The sequence below is a fragment of the Brachypodium distachyon genome, chromosome 1 (assembly GCF_000005505.3).
Source record: "Brachypodium distachyon strain Bd21 chromosome 1, Brachypodium_distachyon_v3.0, whole genome shotgun sequence".
NCBI classification, from domain to species: domain Eukaryota; kingdom Viridiplantae; phylum Streptophyta; class Magnoliopsida; order Poales; family Poaceae; genus Brachypodium; species Brachypodium distachyon.
This window is the reverse complement of record NC_016131.3, coordinates 60,578,249-60,598,888: the sequence shown is the minus strand read 5'-3', so window position 1 is coordinate 60,598,888 and position 20,640 is coordinate 60,578,249. Positions and strand designations below refer to the sequence as shown.

The window sequence follows — 20,640 nt, the reverse complement described above, 5'->3', positions numbered from 1 at the left end:
AGGAGGTTCTTGCCAAGGTCTGGATTGTGTGGAGTCATCACTGTTACAAATGTTCATACCGAAAACATCTACAGAATAATAAAACACGAGTCAATAATACATGAATATTAACATAGCTCCATTATGCTTTAACCAGGATTTAATTGCCTTCATACCAGGCTGGAGGACATCTTGCCCTTCATATTGCATCTGAATTGGTTGCCTCTGGTACGTATTATTTCTGCTTAGCCATTCAGTACATTCGTCAGAATCCACATTTTCCTTGTTCCATGTAATGTCTCCTGGTTAAATTCAAGGCTTACAAGATTTAGTAATAGTAGAAAGATGGAACCAGTAAATGTTATATTCTTTGAGTAATAACTTTACCACTTGGTGTGCTCTGTAGTCGGGTGAGCACACCTACACTCGTCGCCATATGCGCTTCTTGGGAATAAACAGATGAATGAGCTTTCTTTTGATGATAGGCTTCACGATGCTTCTTGTTCAGTTCATCTTTCTTCCGTTTTATCCACCCGCACATATTGCTCCCTTCAACCCGGTGTTTGTTACATAATACATGTCACGGGTTCCCCTACGGTAGCAATGTAATTAGTTGTTTGTTGTTTCCGATGATACATGTGCAAATGAGCCAAGCAAGGAAAATAAGGAGCTTGCTCTATATTCAACTGTGTCGTGGCAATAAAATGAAATCTCGAGAGAATATCTTCAACGGCATCAATCCATCTCTCTATCGATGCAAAAGAATAATTCAAAGATGAGCTGAACCTTGTTTTTCATAGAGCGAAAAGAAAGAAGAGATATCATGCCATGCAGGCATGGATTGACTCATTTAGATTGATTTCCATTTTCTTTTCTTTTTTTCCGTTTTGTAAATACATACTTTCATTAATAAATTTTGCAATAGGTCTTATGACTACTGCTTCCCCTTTAAGAAAAATCTTGAGAGAATTTCACATCACAAGAGAACTGCACAATTTGTTGCAGGAGGTAACTATGTTTTTATCCTATTACTTTTGGTGATGCAGTATGCCTTACTACTATGAACTTGCACAAAACAGACAGTGAGGTGAGATGTGTTAGAAACATCCATGAATACAATTATCAATACTCAGGCCCCATGTTATTAACTTTCGGAAAGCACTTCAATACAAAATGGAGAACTGTGTTTATTAAGTCATGTAAGATCATGAAAATAATGTATTTCTCCTCCCATAAAGCTAGAAACAAGGGCAGCTTAGTTCTTTTTCTCTTTTTATCGTCAGCTATTGATTTACAGATAGGACCGTCAGTGCTGTTCTTCCCCTCTCATAAAGCTAGCAACAGGGACAACTTAGTTCATTTTCTCTTTTTATCGTCACTGGCGGAGCCAGGATGTAATGAAGACCAGGACCAGATATTCATAGTAGTATGAAAAAAACAAATCGGAGATGAAAGCCCCAGGCCAAATTCAAAATCTTCAAAATTTACCAAAGAAAAACTATTGATTTACAGATAGGACCATCTATAGTTCAGCATTGTGATCTATATTTTATATGCATAGTGTTGATTCACACATAATACAAATACATATATACAAAAAAAAATCCTTCAGTTAAGAAAATTCAACCTACCTGGTGAAGTTATTCTAGAGCACCAACAACGAAAGCTGCATAGGATCGTGCAGATGACTTGAAGCGCGAGAGCAACAAAGGCAACAGTTCATCAGTATTGCAATTCATGATTGATCAGCACAAGTACATAAAAGTTCTGGCACACACATGTCCCTCCTTAGGGAGATCTTTTATCCTCTTGCTGTAAAATCTTTTAAAGCTTTTAATCTTGTCTGGTCAATGGAGAAGAAACAAAACACTATTAGCTGAAACAAAAATATGGCAATATTTGTGACTAAAGGCAATAAATTGTCACAGCTTACAGATAAAAAGAATTACCCCCTCTACTTGGAAATACATGTTCTTTTTTCTGGATTTGATTTTGAAACAGGAACTTCTTTTTCTTTCTTCAGTTATAGGAACATGCAGCCAGCAAGCATCAGGACAACGGGACAGAGACAAAAAGAAAACAGACAATTAATCTAGCAGTATACATGACATTTAATTACTTCTCAATTATTTGGACCAGCAGCCAGTGGTTTAAAAGTTCGATTAGATCAAGCAAATGGAATGGAAATTGAGAAACATACCCAAGCGGCAACTTATTTGGAAGCACAACTAGACCAACTATTTGTGGGAACCGCCCTGCAACAGTTCCAATGAGTCAACGATCATTCAAGAAAAAAGGGACCCTCCATCATGTACTCCAATGAAGTCCAAATTTTTTTTGAAAGGGAAATGAAGTCCAAATGAGTAGGACAGAAACTAAATAAACAACTAAATCCTGCAGCCTAATGTCAATAAAACTAAACCAAAATAAGACTGAATTTTGCCAGTGCACCCAAACCAGTTCGGTGAATCCAAAAGGCTAACAAATAAATCATCCATGGCAATCTCCAATCAACCATCGTTCCACATACAAAAAAGCTGGGAATTGGACACATGAAAATCACTTCCAGCTAGAGGGACTCCGGTGATTAGCATTGTGTTCTGTACACGATATGTATAGGTATAGAAAAGTGATGTATGTACTAAAAAAACTTCACATCGTTTTTTACAGTAAAATTCTCCACGTCGGTGATACAACATTGGGAAAAAAGAAAAGAAAACGAGAGGTTACACGTAAACGTTAAAAGCGGACGGTCACAAGGATATGCAACCGGCTCATCCAAGCCCAATTAAGTTCGCGGGAGCCCAGCAACCGGCAAGACACAAACCGTCGGAGCGTCCGCGTACGGGGCGCCAGAATATGCTACGTCCCCATAGTTTCTCCAGGGCACATGGCCTCTAACGCCGGCAGCGTGGTCCGCTCCCTCTTGCCATAGAGCAGCCTGTCCGCCAAGATCGACTGCTCGGGCGTCAGCGGCCATGGATCTGCCTCCAAGCGCCTCCGCATTGTCCGCTGCGTCCACCTTCCAGTTCCCCTACTCCTCGACATCGCCGCACGAAAATAGTTACCGCCGGGTAGTGCCGCCGCCTGCTGTCCGTCGAAAAAACCATGGTCGTCGTAGCCGCCGCCCATTGCCCGAGGCTTGGTCGCGAAGATTTGCGGCGACGAACAACGATACGGGTACAACTTGTAATCGCAGCAGCCAAAGATCGGTGACGGCGCCGCCGGAGCAGATGGGTAGAAGTTGCAGTCGTAGACATCGGCGCACACCGGAGCGCCCTCGAACATTGGCGCCGCCGACGGTGGGGACGGATTTTCCATGAAGTCTAACCGCACCACAGAACGACCGAAGCGAGCCTACTACGTAGGGTAGGCGTATATATATTGATCGGTGGGTTGTTCCGAGAGAGAATCTAATTTGTTTTCGATTCGGTTAGATACTGCTATATACGGTAGATTGCCATATCTCCCTTCGAAAAAGAAAAAAAAATTGGGCCGTCGTAAAAAATTCAGCACACAGAAGAGACTTAGCCCCCGTTCAGGACGCAGCCCACCTAAGCCCGGTACGTCGTTCCTGGCCAGCCCAGACCATGAGAGCACTGAGCCGCTGACCAATTTTTTCACGAAGGTGTCAAGTTAGTTTCAAATTTTTCAAAATGCACATTTAGGTCCTAATAGTATTTTAAGTGGTTCATCACAGATCTCTTTGGTGTATGCGCCCTCTGACCATATGACGTGGCCATCTGACTAGTGCCATCTAGCATTGGGCCACACGTCAGGTAAATACATGGATTAAAATCATATAGAAAACCCCCCGCCGGGTGTTCTGCCAGGGACAACGAATGGAAAAACCTTAGCTGCGGAGGGTTTTCTATAAGTTTTTAATCCATGTACTTACCTGACGTGTGGGCTCGGTTCTAGGTGGCATTAGTCAAATGGCCACATCATACGATCAGAGTGGTGCATACAACAGAGGGACCTGTGATGAACCACTTAAAATACTACTTGGACCTAAACGTGCATTTTGAAAAAATTAGGACTAATTTGCCACCTTTGCAAAAGAATTAGAACCTCTGATGCATTTAACTCTCTTTTTAAACACTTTGCTTTTATTAAAAATTCAAAACATTACAACAACAGGCCGGAAGGTCTACTTTACACGTGCAAATCCTCAAAATAGCAGGCACGTCAAAAACTTAAATTACAAACATATCCTTGGGCGCACGTATACCAACAAAACATCAATATATAAAATGACATACTTCGACATCTACATCATGATGCCAACAACACCAAAAATAAAAGTGGCATAAACAGTGGAGCTGTGGAGAGGGAGCCAGATCAGTAAAACCCGAATACGTTGTTCCTGCAGATCACCATGGATATGCGTTTGGAGCGACTATGCCATTTTAATCAGGTATTCTTTTCTGCGGTCGGAAAATTCAATTGGTCATATTCCCTCTGCCGTCCCATCGTAAGTGCCGTAACTCTTTTTTTTAACTTTTTTTCGTCAAAAGTGCCGTAATTTTGTCTAGATACACGTTTAAATGAATATGTATTTAGACAAAGTTACCACACTTAGTATAGACAAAGAGTACAAAACTAATCCACTTTGGTAACATAGCAGTCCAAGTTGAATTATATATTCTCTTTCGCTTCAGTGGGCACGGAGCAGCATGCCGATCAGACGAGAGTGTAATCAAGGAGAATACACCCCGTATTCCCCTTTAATCAACGTCCCTAAACATCTCTGCACAGGGCATTTGGCTAGTTCTTATAAACGTTGAACTGATACAGCAAGGAGTCAGGTACATAAAGCACACAACCGGAGAGGTTTGAATGGGAATGTGACACGGATAAGCATTCTCAAGAATGTTTATTCACTAAAACAAGACCGGGATGGTGGCATATCAAGGACTCCCGGATGTGCAAAACTAGAACAAGACGAGGATATCAAGGGCTACCGAATGTTCAAAACTAAAACCAGTATCTCAGCACTCCAAAGCAACTTTAGTCAGACGGACATACAATCTAGATGGAGATCAAATATAAGTCTTTGCAGAAAATACAAGTTGCTGCTTCTACATAACTGCAAAAAAGATGATTTAGAGAGCACTCTATTTTGCTTTGCCCTGTGCAGCAAGCTTAGCTGATACCTCCTCGTCTGATAAAGGCAGATAGTAAATCCTTGGAGAGGATTGGGTCTTCCTGAAGAGATCATCAAGTGTCACAACAGGAGGCTCTGGCTTCTTTGGGGTGGGCGGGAGCTTGTCCCTTGCTGATGCCGGGTCAGATGTAGGAGGCTTCATAAGGGGTGGTGGAGGCGGCAATTGCTCTCTTGGTGTTGTAGCTTGGCGAGGCACACTTTGATTAGCCTGAGCTTGTTGAAATGGAGGCGCCTTTGGCGTAGTGGCTGGGCTAATAGGAGCTGCCACCGCAGCTGCTGCTGGGGGAGGGGGTTCAAGCTTGAGCTTCACTTCCTGGGGATCAACAAATTCAGCTAACAAATGATTGCCATTGTTCGGGGGCCACTGCAGGTTGTAGACAGCATTGCGAGTAGCAGTAGCTTCCTCCACCGAGGAGAACTGCAAATAAGAGATGGGACCATGGAGGTCAAGTCATCAGAACAGCATGCTCAATAGGTGTACAAACATCATCACAACAAATGCTTCAAGCTAAGAAAAAACTACAACTAATATAATCATGTCTGTTGCGCATGTACTTTTGTAAGGCCAGGAATTTGTCCACACAAGTCATTAACAGAAAGTAGCACAAATAAAATTCTTTGGTGACTGGTTGAGTTGGTCTATTACTAATTCATACAATTGGCATGATAATACAAGTGTCAAAATTGTTCAATAAAAGCATGCTGAACAGTCAACACCCAACACATTTCAACAATACTGTTTGTTTTTTATAATAGAAAAGCATACAGGTTTGTTGTGTTGAAATACACGCTTAATGGAAACAATACCTTAGCAAGAAAAATCAAGCCACAATTAGTCATTCTTTTGCAGCATGAAATAATCAGCAACGAAGTAAGAAAAACAAATAGTGCATAGCAAAGAGAACATACTGTAACATAGCAGTGGGTCTTGATATGATCCATCCAGAAGCTACAAACAGATCCAGTTTTACTAAGAAGCTCTTGCACAGCTCTCAGGGTAAAGGGGCGTACAAATCGGTCGATTCTCAAGGAAGTTGTTGCAGGTTTCTGTGATGGTGGCACTGCAATACCAAGTCAAAGGAATACAATTAGGTTAGGTTATAATACTGTCTAGTGACAAAGTATACAGATTTGTTAACACAAGGATCAACAGAGAACAAAGGACTCACCAATCCGCTCCTTCGGAGAATCTCCACTTGCTGTTGAATCAGACCTGCCAAAAGAACGTTTTAATGCAGGCTGAAATATTTCCTTAGGAGCATCAGAATCACTTTGATTCAATGGTTGTCTCTCTGGGACTTTGCCACTGTCTGCAGTCCATCGACGTTGACGTTTGATTGGCTCGGTGCTAACAACTGTTTCTTCAGCTGTTTTTCAAAAGGGAGTTAAAGCAAAACTCAGAGACACTGTAAATTTAATTCCAGATGACTAAACGATTAGGATTATCACTTCACTAATCTTTTCGGGGATTCTGTAAAAACAATTTTAATAAACATCATAACCAAATCGATCACTTGTGAGTATACAACTAGTATAACCGACTATCTAGCATCAAAGGCTCCCAGTTCATACTTGGCAGTTAACAACATAGAGTTACATAGCATACGTTCCTGTCCCAGCAAACTAAATTGCACAATCTCAAGAAATTCTAAGCTAGACAATGTGCTTTCACAAACTATTGGAATGTACATTTTCTTTTCTCCTGGCCTGCACAATTTATTTTCCTGTGGCAACCAAAGCACCAAACCCACTACACTTTTCAGTTTTTCACAGAATTTGCAAGCAATAAGATTGGTAAACCCCAGACTAGGAAAATCTGTTTAAAGTAGTTTTTCATAGTATTTGCAATCACGCTACAAGGAAAATCTTACTCACAACTCAAGATTGCTCTACCTGGACACAGCTAGGACATGCTTAAGTAGCAAACAGACAAAAAAGAAACGGCAGTATCGCTATTTGATAAAAGAAACCAGAAAGGGGTCATCAGGAGAGAGAAATAAACCTTGAAGTTTCCTCTTTTCAGTTGAAGCTGCTAGCTTTTCCTCAGCTTTAACTTCATTTGTATCAACAGATGAACCCTCAACAACAGGATCAGGTAGAGCCACCTCTTTCACATTCTCAGTCTTTCCTCTGAGATCATCAGATTTAATATTGGAGTCAACTTGCTTAATCTCCATAACATCCTCCTCCATTGACTCATCACCTGAACTCCTGTCTAAATTTAGTTTTTCTGGAGAACCAACTTCTTCCACATTAGCAGTGGTATCCATGTCTTCCAAAGACAACTGGTTCTTGACCAGCTCTTTGTCATCACCCAATTGCTCCAAATCTCCACCTAAGGAAGTAATGCCGGATGATGGTTTGACCATCTCTGGCTTAACCTCTAGTTCTAAATCAAAATTATTAGCATTTAAGTTATCCTTTATATTCTTTTTGTTATTTGATATATCATCGCTAGAAATTGACTCACACTTAACTGGAGACCCTAAATCTGGGCTAATCTCGGGTACCTGATTGTTTGATTTTGATATGACAGGCTCGCAATCCTCATTCACGAGCTCAGAATTTTTGCACTCTTCATCATAGATTGAAATATTGTTGCCAAAATCATTCTTAGAAACCAGCTTCTCCCCATCATCGTTCATTGATGCAGCTGCAATGTCAGTATCCATAGGATCAGCATTTGATACTTGGGCATCCACAGGTGCTGGCACCATGTCTTCAGCAGCATCTGACTTGACTTCAGAAGAGGTCAGGTCTGACTTGAAATCAGCACTGGTCATGTCATCAACAACAATTGTCTCATTGGTGACAATCTCTGGAGTCTTCTCAGCACCGAGAACTGCATTACTTTCAGCATTTGGGTGCCCTTCTTGCACTGTTGGGGCTTCAGTTGAGGGATGTTCATGGGCCTCTTCCAGAGAGGCCTCCTGAGTAACCTCTCTAAGAGGAACTGTAATTTCCTGAGTTCCATGAACCACCGTTTCCTCTCTAACTTCTGTCACAGAAATTGTAGTTGTTGTCTGACTAATGGTGTGTCTTTCAGAAGCCAGATTAACTGGTTCATTCACTCCCACATCTTTAGCAGCTTCATCAACTTGTGCATGCGCTCCCACAACTTCAGTGGCTTTATCCATTGCTGCATCTGCTCCAACATCTTCAGTGGCTTCGTCCTCTGCTTCACTCTGAATAGAGTCAAACAGACGCCTCACCAGTTCTTCTTTCAGACCTTTAACAGGGAGCTTCCTCTTTCGGAGTTCATCCTTCAACTCAGTAACTTTCCACTGATCGATAGGTCGGTTCTTTAGCACAGGAAATGACGACATGGTATCTGCCAACGTAAGAAACAAAAAGAAACAAAGTCTCCGACATCAGATCGATTTCTTTTATGGACGATACAGGTGGGTTCTATTTGATAAAATAGTGGGGTTGCCTAATTCATCTATTGAAATCCAGCAAGTCAACAAGATGTCTAGATTAATAATGATGGCTCAAATCTACAGCCCGCTCGAAACGTAACGCCTGAACGAACATACAACACCCCTGAATACCATCGAGTGCAACACTCAAAATCAAACAAAAAGATTCAGGCCAATCTCGAAGAATATAGTCTCACCTGACAAACCTCGCGCCGAAATTCCAAAACGGCACGGACAAGGACCACCCTTGACCCTTCACCTGACGTCAAAACCCTAGCCCTGGAAACACGAAGCTGTCAGATCGAACCCTAAAAATCTAACCAACGTGCCAAGCGTGCGATGGAGAGAAGGAGAGGGAGACGATTCCACGCACCAGCCGCGCAAATCCTCCGAGGCCGCTCGCTCCTGAAACAAACAACAAAAAACACCAAAGAAATTCCCAAATAAAATCTCAGAAAATTTTGAACAGAGGATGGCACAGCCGGAAGGAAGGGAGGGGAGGGGAGATTAGCAGGGGAATCTGAGGAAATATAGGGGATTTGGGTGTAAGCGCCTCCCCCCGCGACTGTATAGAGTCCTAGGGTTTGGGCCGCGGCGCGGAGCAGGGCGAGGAGGATGTGCGGTCGCGTGTGGTGTGCGGGGTCAGAGGCAACGAGAGGCGAACCAAAAGGAGGGGTTTGGGATCATTTGTAGCGACGTGGGCAACCGTGGGTGCTCCCGGCTGACAGATGGGGTTCCCTGGCCCTTTTAACGAATACGCCTTCACACTTTGTTCAGAAACGAAACTACGCTTTCATGGTTAGCACACGTACGCTGTTACTTCGTCTTTTCCGTTACATATATCTAGACGCTTTTTAGAAATAGATACATCCATATTTGAGAAAATTTGAGACAAGAATTATGAAACCGCGAGAGTACTATTTCTTTCAAACAAAGAGATAAACTTTTGTTGCTGTAAAAAGAAAAAAGATACACTCTGTTCGTTCTGGCTTGGGGATGCAACCTACAGACATGTTATTTTATTTTGCCTGCAAAGGTTTGTGATGAAGACATGGCGATCCAACGGTGTGTTGGTTCTTCTATCAAAAATTTCTCCAGCCAAAAGATTAGTTGATTAATTTGGTAGAAAAATCAGTTGGCTAATGGACCTTGGCATCCCGGGCAAACAACGACCAAATTTTGAGTGATGATTGAAAATTAGTTTGGTTTATTTTGGCATCGATCCAAACATATCCTAAAACGAGGACCAATTATGTCATCGACTAATAGCTTGTTTGATTAGAAAGAATCAAGGGAAGAACTTGGGAATTTGGAGGTCGTGAGTTATAAGTCCATCTCTTTGCTTGGCTCGGTCAAACAAAACACCAAGGTTAGAGCAATTCCGATAAAGCAAAATATTATTGATGACGATAAGTGTCTGTTTGGATGTAATGCTAGCGAGACCGCCATGCACTTATGTTGACTCTTGGTATTGACCTAATAGGATCAATCTACTTGCTCGAGAGGTGTGTTTACGGTGTTTACATTGCAAAAATAGGGCTGGTCAGCAAAACAATCGACACATAGCTCGGTTATCACCACGGCTTATCGGACCATCTGGCTTGCTAGGGGTCGCAAAATATTCGATAATGTCTTAGCTCAAGCTACAATGGTGGCGGAACAGGTGTTTTTGGTACAACATGGTATAGGATAAATCATATACTAGTGGATACCGCGCGTTGCTGCGAGCCTCTAAAGCAATGCATTTGTCCTATATGAAAGAAAAATGGACCGTAATGAATCAAAATAAACAATATAGGAGTATTGAAACTCATAATATCATTGACTTAAGAGCTAACATAAATGTGTCTCTATGGTATACAAATTTGATTATCTTCGGGGCTAATTTCCCGTGTGACTGAAAGGACAAAAACATTTAATTAGGTTTAATTACATGCGTTATTGCTCTGAGTTTTAGAAGAATAACTTGGAGATGTGGCATCCATTTTCTCATGTAATCAATGCTGACAATGGATGATCACACGGTATTTGGTTTGAGATGTGATCATGATAAGACATGGTTCTAAAAGTTAGACACGCCGATGGTGGTTTAGTATCGATCCCTCATATTTTGAATTACATCCATACATTTCTTATGAGCTTCCATGCTGAAATGTTGAGAGTAGTGAGGGCATGGTTTGGCGAATTGGATGACGCTTGAGTTAAAAAAATTATGATGAGAGTGCCTTAAGATTAAAAAAAAATTATGTCTATGTCGCACACGGAAAACAATTTGCATGTTGAGCTTGCAAACATCAAACGAATCTTAGTGGGAATCAACTTGATGACGTGGACACTCTATATGTTGAGTTTAGTGGGATCAATTTCTTAACGATATGGACAATTTGCATGTTGAACTTGCAAACATTATTAATGAATCTTAGTGGAAATCAACTTGATGACATGTCATTTGCATGTTGAGCTTAGTGATAATCAACTTGATGATGTGGACACTTTGCATATTTAGCTTGTAAACACTAAATGACTCTTAGTGGCGATCAACTTCTTTTTTTGCGAGAAGTGGCGATCAACTTTATATAGATTATAGATTTATCCAAGTGATTTTCACTCGAGACATCGTGTGTGTGTTTTTTTGCATGACAAGCATGCGTACACGCTTACTTTGTGGAGTCCATGGTTCTTGTGACTTGTTTTCTAATTTTTTTTATCTTCTTCGATACCAGTTCAGGGATGCCGCATAGGTTTGGTGGCATGTTTTGCGAGCATGTGTCTCCGACTATAGTGCGTTCAATGACTTTAATCTTTCACTTTCTGAGGCGGACGGCTCATAAGCTAGACTTATTTATGAGATAGTTTAGTTTGTGTAGGTTTGGTACTTGGTATTTTACATCCTCGTCATTGGATCATGATTGACCGTCAAGATATTAAGAGCAGATCTAAAACTTCGATGCAGCTTTTGGTTTCATCAAAATACTTATTGTTGGTCTCTGTTTCAGTTATTTTACTATATTATATTTTCTATAATAAATAAATAAAGTTAAATCATTATTCAACAAAGTTAGTCACCTCTCTCGGACAGTTCACTTTTGACACCACTTATATAAGAAACTTGCTTAATTTGGTATTTATGTTGTCATGCAAGTTGAATCTAAATATTTTGTATTTGATTAATTCATGTCCCTATCATGTATACTTAGGTCATAGCAACACATAAGTCTCTAATTCATGTCTGTATTAATTTGCATTGGAGTATTAAAATTGATACCTGCCTTGGGGTCAAAATTTGAATGAGAGAAAAATGGTTCAAAAGAGATGGTCATTCCTAAAAAAAAGTAAGTCAAACATTTAATTTTACTGGATGTGGTGTGTTCTGACAAATGTGTCAAAGTTCTAGGGACGTGATATACGATGGTAAATAATCTGTCTATAAGTTGTCTATTAGATTTTATGTAGAACAATAGACACCTGCTATCTTTTCTCAATCTCTTTTTTCCACATCAGCAAAACTATGTCCTACTAGCTAAGTACCCGTGCGTTGCAACGGAGACACAAATATTTCAATGATTTACGTCTCAAATATAGATTACGCATGTCCATCGACCGATCGAATTTTTTTCTTTCCAAAACGTAATTGACAAACGCAGAGCTTACCTTAATTTGTGAAACTTACCTTCCACATGTGCTTAATTTTCTCAAATATAGATTACGCATGGTTTCCTTAATTTGTGTAACTTACCTTGCTATGAGCTTAATTTGTGGAACTTACCCTGCTATGGGCTTAATTTGTGAAACTTACCCTGCGGCGGGACTGCGTCCCATGGCGGCGACCACGGGGACCGGCAGAGCGGCACCCCATGGCAGCGGCAGCGGGACTGCGTCCCATGACGGCGGCGGCGGGGACCGGCACCATGGCGGCGGCGGCGGCGTGGACCGGCACATGGAGGGACGGGCGCGGGAGAGATGGTGAGGGAGAGGAAGGGATCGAGAGGGAGACGAAGGGATCGAGTGGGTTCCGGTGGAGAGGAGAGATTTCGGGAGAGGAGAGGCTGGTGGGCGGCGCGCGGGGCAAGGAGCAGCGGTGGCACGCCGGCTGGGCGAGATGCGAGAAAAGGAAAGAGAAAAACGATTCGGGAGTTCGGACGGTCACATACGGATGTAATTTCTGTGAATTTAGGACGACGGATCAATCAAACTGCAAATTAAGTAGTACTAAAGATACATACATAAATCATGCACAATGTGACGGTCACATACGGATGTAATTTCTGTGAATTTAGGGCGACGGATCAATCAAACTGCAAATTAAGTAGTAGTAAAGATACATACATAAATCAGCCCCATTGTGCATGTTTTGGCAAAAGCTGAAAAATAACGGTATCCTCTAGCTTTTTTTTGCTTTTCTGTTGGTTTTTATTTAGTATATGCATCTAACTCTAACTCTTAAGATCTAAGTTGTACAACAAAACGACCAGTGTAATGGTTTGGCCGTCAACGCCCGCGAATAAAAGTGGAGATTGGTATTGGTAATGCCGAATTTTCGAATCCGTTCGTTCTTCTTCCTCGTCAAGTCCACTTCGTTGTTCTTGTGTTCCAAGCAAACAGAGCTTTCTCATTACGGAGTACGGTGTACAAAACACTCAAAACTAGGTCGTCTGCTCCCTTCTTCGCCGGTCTCTAGGGTTCCTTCGACGTCTCCCTCCCGTCGATTGAGCTGCCTTCGGCCGCCGGGAAGCTCGCCAGAGCCCTTGCCTCCTACCCCGCCACCGCATTCTTGCCCTTCGCTTCGGGGATGGCCACCTCGCCGCTTATCCGAGCTCTGAGGCGTCCCTTGCCGCAGGCCGGCACATTACTGCAATTGGTGAGTTTTTTCCTTTCTGCGTGATTGCGAGCTGTTCGCTTGGGATCGTGGACGAGAGGGAACTTTGTGGATGGGTGGAAATCGGAGCTTTATAATGTAGTGCTATTTATGAAAGTGGCGGAAGTGAGAAAATCAGAGCTTTAAATCGCATGAGAGCAGCAATTTTAGTGTTAGTTCGAATAGGAGAAGAACTGTGGATTTGCACAGTTTTTTCCCAAACTATTTCCGCTGGATAGAGATGGAAATTTAGCCTAACATAACAAAAATCTCTATGATGAGAAGCAATTTTGTCATGTACTCCCTCCGATCGATAATAAGTGTTTCAGATTTAGTACAACTTTATACTAAGTTAGTACAAAAATCTGAGACACTTATTATGGATCGGAGGGAGTATAATGATTGATTTGTGACCGTTTGAGCGTTGTCCTGATGTTGGAGGTAGGTGAATTGGGCACATGTTAGAATTTGGATCACCAATGGAACCACATTTAAAAGTACTACCTGATTTTTCTGAAGAAATATGTTATCTTCTGTTTTTTGTAGCACCTGGCAAAACTTTATCTGGGCAATTTCCTCGATTTGGATTTTTTATTGCCAAGTAACCGTCTCTCTCTACATGATGCTGACAAGTGTAATGGTGAACATCTCAAGTGGCTAAATACATGTGCGTTGCTACAGATTAACATATTAGTATACTCCCAACATGTGGTATCACTATTTTAATTTATTTTGAAAAGGAGGGAAACCCCCTGGCCTGTGAGGTATCACTATTGCCTCATTCCATAGAGTACTCCCAACAGATTAACATACCTTCTTGGCTTTGTCTCAGCTCTTGGATGAATCTTCATCTCAAGAAGAGCTGGGAGTTGTTTTTAGGGGATTAAATTTTCAAATTTCGAGTTGGTGGATGAGGATAACTATTGGTCTCATATGTGTATGTTATTAGTTATTTTTTAATGATATGTGTAAATAGGAGAAGGTGAAAAGACTGCCATCACTAAATGACATCTTTATGGGAGTGCTGACTTTTGACTTGCTTTTGTTAAAATCCCTCTCAATAAAAGAGGGTATCTGTATGTTGGTGCAGTAATTTTCAGTAGACGTTTTGAAAATCCTACCCGCAATTATTTTTTTGAAAATCCTCGCAAAAATAGTGATGGATAACAATAAAAGTTGATCTGTTTCTTGATCTTGTAATTTTAAGTACAGAAGGAGCTATTTGTTACTAAGGTACAGAATATCGCTGTTTCATTCTAGGTGAAAACTAAGGTAGCTCTCAAATCGTATATTGCTGCCTCTGGATTTGAATTAGGCAATGAACTCCTTTTGCCATGGGCTAAAATTGTACAGATAGAAACTGTAGAGTGCAGATACATGATCTTTTTGCTACATTATTATAAGTTTAATAACCAAGGGAGAAATCTTAATGTTATGTTTCTCCCATCTCCAGTTATTGTTTGTGGTTGAATTATTCTCGCACACCTGTAGAAAACACGTGATCATTATGACAAGAGTGCAACAAGGATTGGAGCTTGGCTGTAATTTTTACAAAACAAAATGCTGTTTTATGTCTCCTTGCCTGTTTGAACTATATTTAGATAGAAGGGACATGTCTGTAGTTTGGTTCGAGAGAAACATCTGTAGTTTGTCCTTTACCGTACCCTTTATGTTGTACTTCTTACATCTGAGTTGTATATGTAAGATATCCTAGTTCTTGACTGTTGTATGTTTCTTCACATGGCAATAGGCGATGCATGGTAAGGTACAAACTGTTACTGGATATCAGCATTTGAACAGTAGGAACTTGAGCATCCTCTTCTTGAAACAACTAAAGGGAGAGGCTAAGAGGTAATTTTTTAACTTGTAAGTTTGTCATCTATAACACTGGATTTCAAAGGCCTTAACAATTAACACCTCCCGATTCCGTATTTCTTTTGTCGTGTGAGATACTCAAATTTACTCCAAATATTAACTCATTCACATTTATCCTTAGTATCCTTTGAATTTTACTTTGCAGCTTGCACACGGCATGGTGCAAATTCCTTTGACACAGTTAGTCGCATATTTTTAGTGTACTGTTTAACATATCAGTGATAAGCATTGCTTTAATTGTTTCACTTCTGTACTGTACTGCTTTTTTTTAGGAAAAACTGCTGGAAGGCCCTGACAGTGAATTTATTGAAAAGATAAACAGGAGGAACACAATACTGGTCTTTGAGAAGCTTTGTTTTCACTGTTTCACTTCTGCACTGTACTGCTGATTTCAATCAAGAGCGTCTGTGAACATGTGATTTTTATTTGTAGTCTTTCAGAAGTCTCTTGATATGAACCTTTGTTGGCTACTCGTCCAAGAACCTATGGTAGGACGCTCAGCCAACTGTGAGCTCTTTTCCCATGCTGCTGGTTAAGGCTCTGATATCTGTATAAGAAGGGAGAGGAAACTGGAAGATCTTTTTTATCTATTGCGCTTGCCAATAATAAAAATGGCAGGCTCTTAAAATTAAGTAGATAACATCCAGTAGTTCAATCTAAATAAATATATGCCATGTGGATATTAGAACCAACTAACAAATATGCTATGGGACTGATCTATCTGAAAGCAACAACTGTTCATAACACCACAGATTTTTAAGCAATATTACCGCATTAAGAACCTAAGAGATCCAATATAATGGATATTATGGTCCAGAGAAGCATACTATCCAAGTCAGTGTGCCCTTTTTCCAGTTTTAAAAAATTCGAGTTAGCTAGATTTTTCTGAGACCATGAGATGCTCGTTGCTTTAGTCTAACAAGCACAAACTGCAAATCTTGTGAAGCTACTTTTACAAGTAAATTGTGCATCTGCTTTTCTTAAAACTCCTTAAATACATGTTTCTAAATTTATTTATTGTTGTTATCTATTACTGAATCGCAGTGCTCCTGAATTTGTAAAATCAATGAAGGATTTGAACGGAAGATTTGGCTCTGTCTCACATGATCTTAAAGTAAGGTACATATTTAGCATAAAGGGACCTCTAAATATCTTATTACCGGTGTACATTAGTAATGCCTTTGAGATTTAATTACTTTATAAGCCAGATGTTTCATATTCTTGCACCAAGATTATTTAGGTTTCATGAATTGACACAGAGCAAACAAAACAACAGAGAAAATTTACAAGAGCACTGATTATGTTTGGACAAGCAACTTCGAAGAAGGCAAGTTTACCATCCTGATTGGCAAGAATGATAGCCAGAGGCGGTCAAACTTGTTATAATATTGCCCACCTTAAATACTCACCTCGTTTTATTTTCTTATAGGCTTCAGTGAATGTCAAAGAAAAGCGGTCTGTTACCAAAGAAGAGGTAGTGACAACTGATGAATCTTTTACAAAATTGACATATATATATTGTAGTTATTCAACTTTCATTCTGGAATTATATATTATGGGCACCCTTAAATTGTACTTTATTCACTTTCCCCTCTTAAAAATGTTAGATCAAAAGAATAGCTCGGCCATGGAAAGAAGAGATTTGTCAGGATGGCTCACCCAAAACTTCCATACATAGGAAACCCAATGTGTCCTCCCATCCTAATGATGGAATTTATCATACTGCCAACAGTGCTACATTATTTAGTACATTGAAATCAACAGTTTCATCCGCTTCACCGGCAGTATCTAGTGCCTTTGCAAAGTGGAACACAAGGATCTCTACTTTCATGAAGCAGGGGTATAATATAATCAAAGATGAGCTCAGCTCTGGCAGGAATAAGAAAAACCATTTTCAGCATCCTTCTGTCGCATCAGTTGAAAGAAGTACATGAACCGATATAGTTGTTGTACCAACAAAGAAGTCAAAGCTAGGCGAAAAATGGGAATCATTCAAGAATAAGGTAGGAGTATCTATTAAAAGAACCACTGAAGTACTGAACCCCTCATTTTCCCCATTATTCTCATTTTGGTTCCTTTTTTTAGATGTGGGGCCATCCAGTTTATAAGACTGTCAGCGAATACACCAAACCTGCTGTGACTATTGGACAAGAGGTATTATCTCCACGCCTTACTTTATTTTTTTTCCATGGTCCTTGTAGGACACAAGTTTGTCTTTTTCTAATGCCAACTTTTCAATTTACAAATGCAGGTAGCGGAGGATGTACGGGAATGATGGGAGACAAGTGACAGCCCTCTTGTTCATAAAATTCAGGAGAATGACTCTACGGAAAACCCTTTTTCACAGTCTGTAATTAACAAATTATATATCTTCTGCGAAAACTAAGTAACTATAGTAACCCTATGAACTTTTCTTTATTGTCCGTTTGCAGTATGAATGATTCCTTTTTCGAAGAAACTGCAACTGCGGTTTCTTACAGGGAAATTCGGCGACGAGACCCGTATGGTGAAAGTTAAATGTAATACTACTTTCTTTGTTTTAGGAGATTGTTAAATTATGAATCACCGTTTTGTGAACAGGACATTTTCGCTGCCCGATTTTGTTGCAGACATTGAAGAAGCAATCAAGCCAGTTCTCATTGCATACTCGAAGGTAACCTTTGTTCTATTAGAAACTAGGAAACACAAACCAGTATTTACTTTAGTGTCCACTTATATTGTTAGCATGCGTTGGTTATAAATTGCAATAATTCAGCTGTAACTGGAAAGGTGGATCATGTTTGGTATGTTTATCTGTGTTACTCAAGAAGAGATCGATGCAACGATCTGAGATACCGGGTTTCTTGTGAAAGTATGTTGAAAAAATTCAAGAAAACAATTGTGTGCTGTCTAATTTAAGTACAGTCCTACCTGAAATTCGATATGTTTTGTCTTATCCTGCTTGTTGATGATGCTCTTTATCCACTGCGCCTCTTGATCTCATAAGTATTCTTATTCCTTACAGGGTGATACAGAGATGCTGAAGAAGTATTGTAACAAGGAATTTATTGAGCGTTGTGAAGGAGAGCGACAAGCCTATGCATCACATAACCTGTTTTTCAGAAACAAGGTACACGGATATTTACCCATATCTCTGTTGTTTGTTACTTGTTTGAATTCAGTAGCAAGTTTGCATGAGAGAAAAATAAATATTCTTCTCCATCATGACCTAGCAGCACTATAGTCTTGGTTGGTGCCGTAAATGCTTTGGGAGGGGTTTTATCTGTGCACAATAGAAGCAACATTTCATGTTGCTTCTAAAACAAGTAGTGCTTCTTCCTGATCTGTTTTTGGATGATTTGCTTTTCCAGGTTTTACATATTTCAGAACCTCATGTAATAGAGGCAAAGATGCTAGGATCTACACCTTTGATCATCTTAGGTGTAAATGCACCGGTAGATATTACTGTAATAAACTTTTTACCATAAGTTAACCATTACTGTGCATTTGTTTCAAAACTCCACTTGCAGTTTCAAACACAGCAGATCCACTGTGTACACAATAGAGACGGACAGATAACACATGGAGGACAGGTGTGTTCTAAAAAGAGCTATCCCCTTCTTTTTGCGGTCTGAAATCCATGGTGCTTCATTCATGGTTCTTTAGCGATTGTACTTTTATATTTCTGCCATGCCTAAGCACTATGAATTAGCCTCATACATTTTGTTAGATTCCCCACTGCAACATTTTTCATCTGAACTATATTTCAATATTTAGATAAGCGAATGGTTAATCAAGTAGGTTTAATAATTTGGATTGATTCCTGTCTGGTCCTGACAAATTTTAAGTAACACACTGCACCCACCCCAAACAACAACAACAAATAAGAGATGGGCGGGCGACATGGGGGAGGGGAGGGGAGCAACTGCTGATGTGTATTGTGAATTGGCTTTGGCTTTGTTATGTGTCGTCGGTTTTAGCTTTGCTATACTTGTACTTACTCCCTCTATTCTCCCTAAAACTGATCGTTCGTCCATAGGTAAAGTCAGACTTTTGAAACTTTGACTACCAATATTTTAAAAAATAAAATATATTTAGATTAGATACTTATCATATGCATAAATTGATTTTGACATACTTTCATGATGCATAACCTTTTGGATTTTATACATGTATTGCCTATTGCAATAGAACTTACTTGTAAAAGTTGCATTTTGGAGACCATGTTGATGTCCAAAATGACAATTTTACATCATAAATGACAGCTTCAAACTTATCATGTTGAACATAAGACGTATCATAATAGATGCTCCTACTGTGTGGTTGATTAAATTTCTACTGGACTTAAAATATTAGCTCAAGTTATCTTATTTTTCTACTAGGAATCTTTTTTTGCGCAATGCCCTTGCGTTACCTGGATTAAACCTTGCATTAAAAGAACATGGGATCTCTGAGTTCATCCAGCTTCAACTCAAGTATTCAGGAAATGTTTGAGCATTCCTTAAACATGAAATGCTCGAGACTGTAAATTCTAACCATCTTTTGGTACAAGTTTCAAAAACTATAGAGGCATTTTCCTTGTTCCCTTGCATGCTCGGTCAACCCATAGCACACATCAACACAAATGAAATCCTCGTGGCTGAATTTGAGTATGCCTTGCTGATTTCTCTTAATTAACTGCAGTTGTAAAAAAAGCATAAAGTCTAACACCTTCTTCTTGTTGGTTGAAATTGGTACCAGGATACCATAAAAACTGTCTATTACAACTGGGCCATGCAGCTTATGGACAGTGATGAATTGCCGAAGCAGAATCATACTACCCAGTTTGGCGTTTACGTGAGATGCAACAAGTTGATGTCAAAGCTCTCATATAGATTAAGCCAGTTCTGATTATTTTCCCAAGACACCGGCACCGGAGCACTGCCATTTGCTACCTAGAGGGATAGTAAATCAGTAGTAATGTGTACAGCAATTTTGACTTCCATCTTGTATCTGTAGGCAGTGCAATACTCTCGGTGCAAGCAATTTTGCACCAAATGTTTCTCTAGTTTATATAGCAAACCCCTGTTGTATACATTCGCTGATTATTTGGGAGGTCTGACCCCTTCTGTTATCATTTCTGTGTACAACTTTTATTTTGGGACTGTGCTAGCGCGCAACCGTACGCGTGTTAAACACGCCGCGCGTACGATGCATGGCACAAAACAAAGGCGCGTACGATGCATGGCACAAAGCAAAGGCATCACGCATGTCACGAGCGAGACATGCCTGAGCCACTGATTGCATGTGGGTGAATTGAAAACATATGCATGTGTGTATTTTTTTTTGCCAAATTGAATCTTTAAAATGTTCTAACTTTCAAATCC

General features: G+C 40.2%; 1 protein-coding gene and 1 pseudogene across 1 annotated transcript; one reads left to right on the top strand and one right to left on the bottom strand.

Annotated features, from left to right (window-relative positions):
* Positions 1 to 4,792: 4,792 nt before the first annotated feature.
* On the bottom strand, positions 4,793 to 9,233 carry LOC100830765 (SAP domain containing protein). The gene is made up of 6 exons (XM_003557762.4): positions 8,939 to 9,233; positions 8,763 to 8,844; positions 7,149 to 8,477; positions 6,316 to 6,513; positions 6,056 to 6,207; positions 4,793 to 5,564 (listed from the first exon to the last, which is right to left on the bottom strand). The coding sequence occupies exons 3-6, from the start codon at positions 8,470 to 8,472 to the stop codon at positions 5,097 to 5,099; spliced, it is 2,142 nt and encodes a 713-aa protein (XP_003557810.1). The 5' UTR covers positions 8,473 to 8,477; positions 8,763 to 8,844; positions 8,939 to 9,233; the 3' UTR covers positions 4,793 to 5,096.
* A 3,809-nt stretch (positions 9,234 to 13,042) lies between these two features.
* LOC100834376 lies at positions 13,043 to 20,390 on the top strand (annotated as a pseudogene).
* The last annotated feature ends 250 nt before the right edge of the window (positions 20,391 to 20,640 follow it).

Bases quoted from the DNA above. Each gene is read 5' to 3' on its own strand.
- LOC100830765 (XM_003557762.4), bottom strand. From the start codon at position 8,472: ATGTCGTCATTTCCTGTGCTAAAGAACCGACCTATCGATCAGTGGAAA. The intron at 6,208-6,315 runs GTGAGTCCTTTG...TTGGTATTGCAG, and splicing joins TTCTCCGAAGGAGCGGATTG to TGCCACCATCACAGAAACCT. The intron at 5,565-6,055 runs GTATGTTCTCTT...TCTTATTTGCAG, and splicing joins AGACCCACTGCTATGTTACA to TTCTCCTCGGTGGAGGAAGC.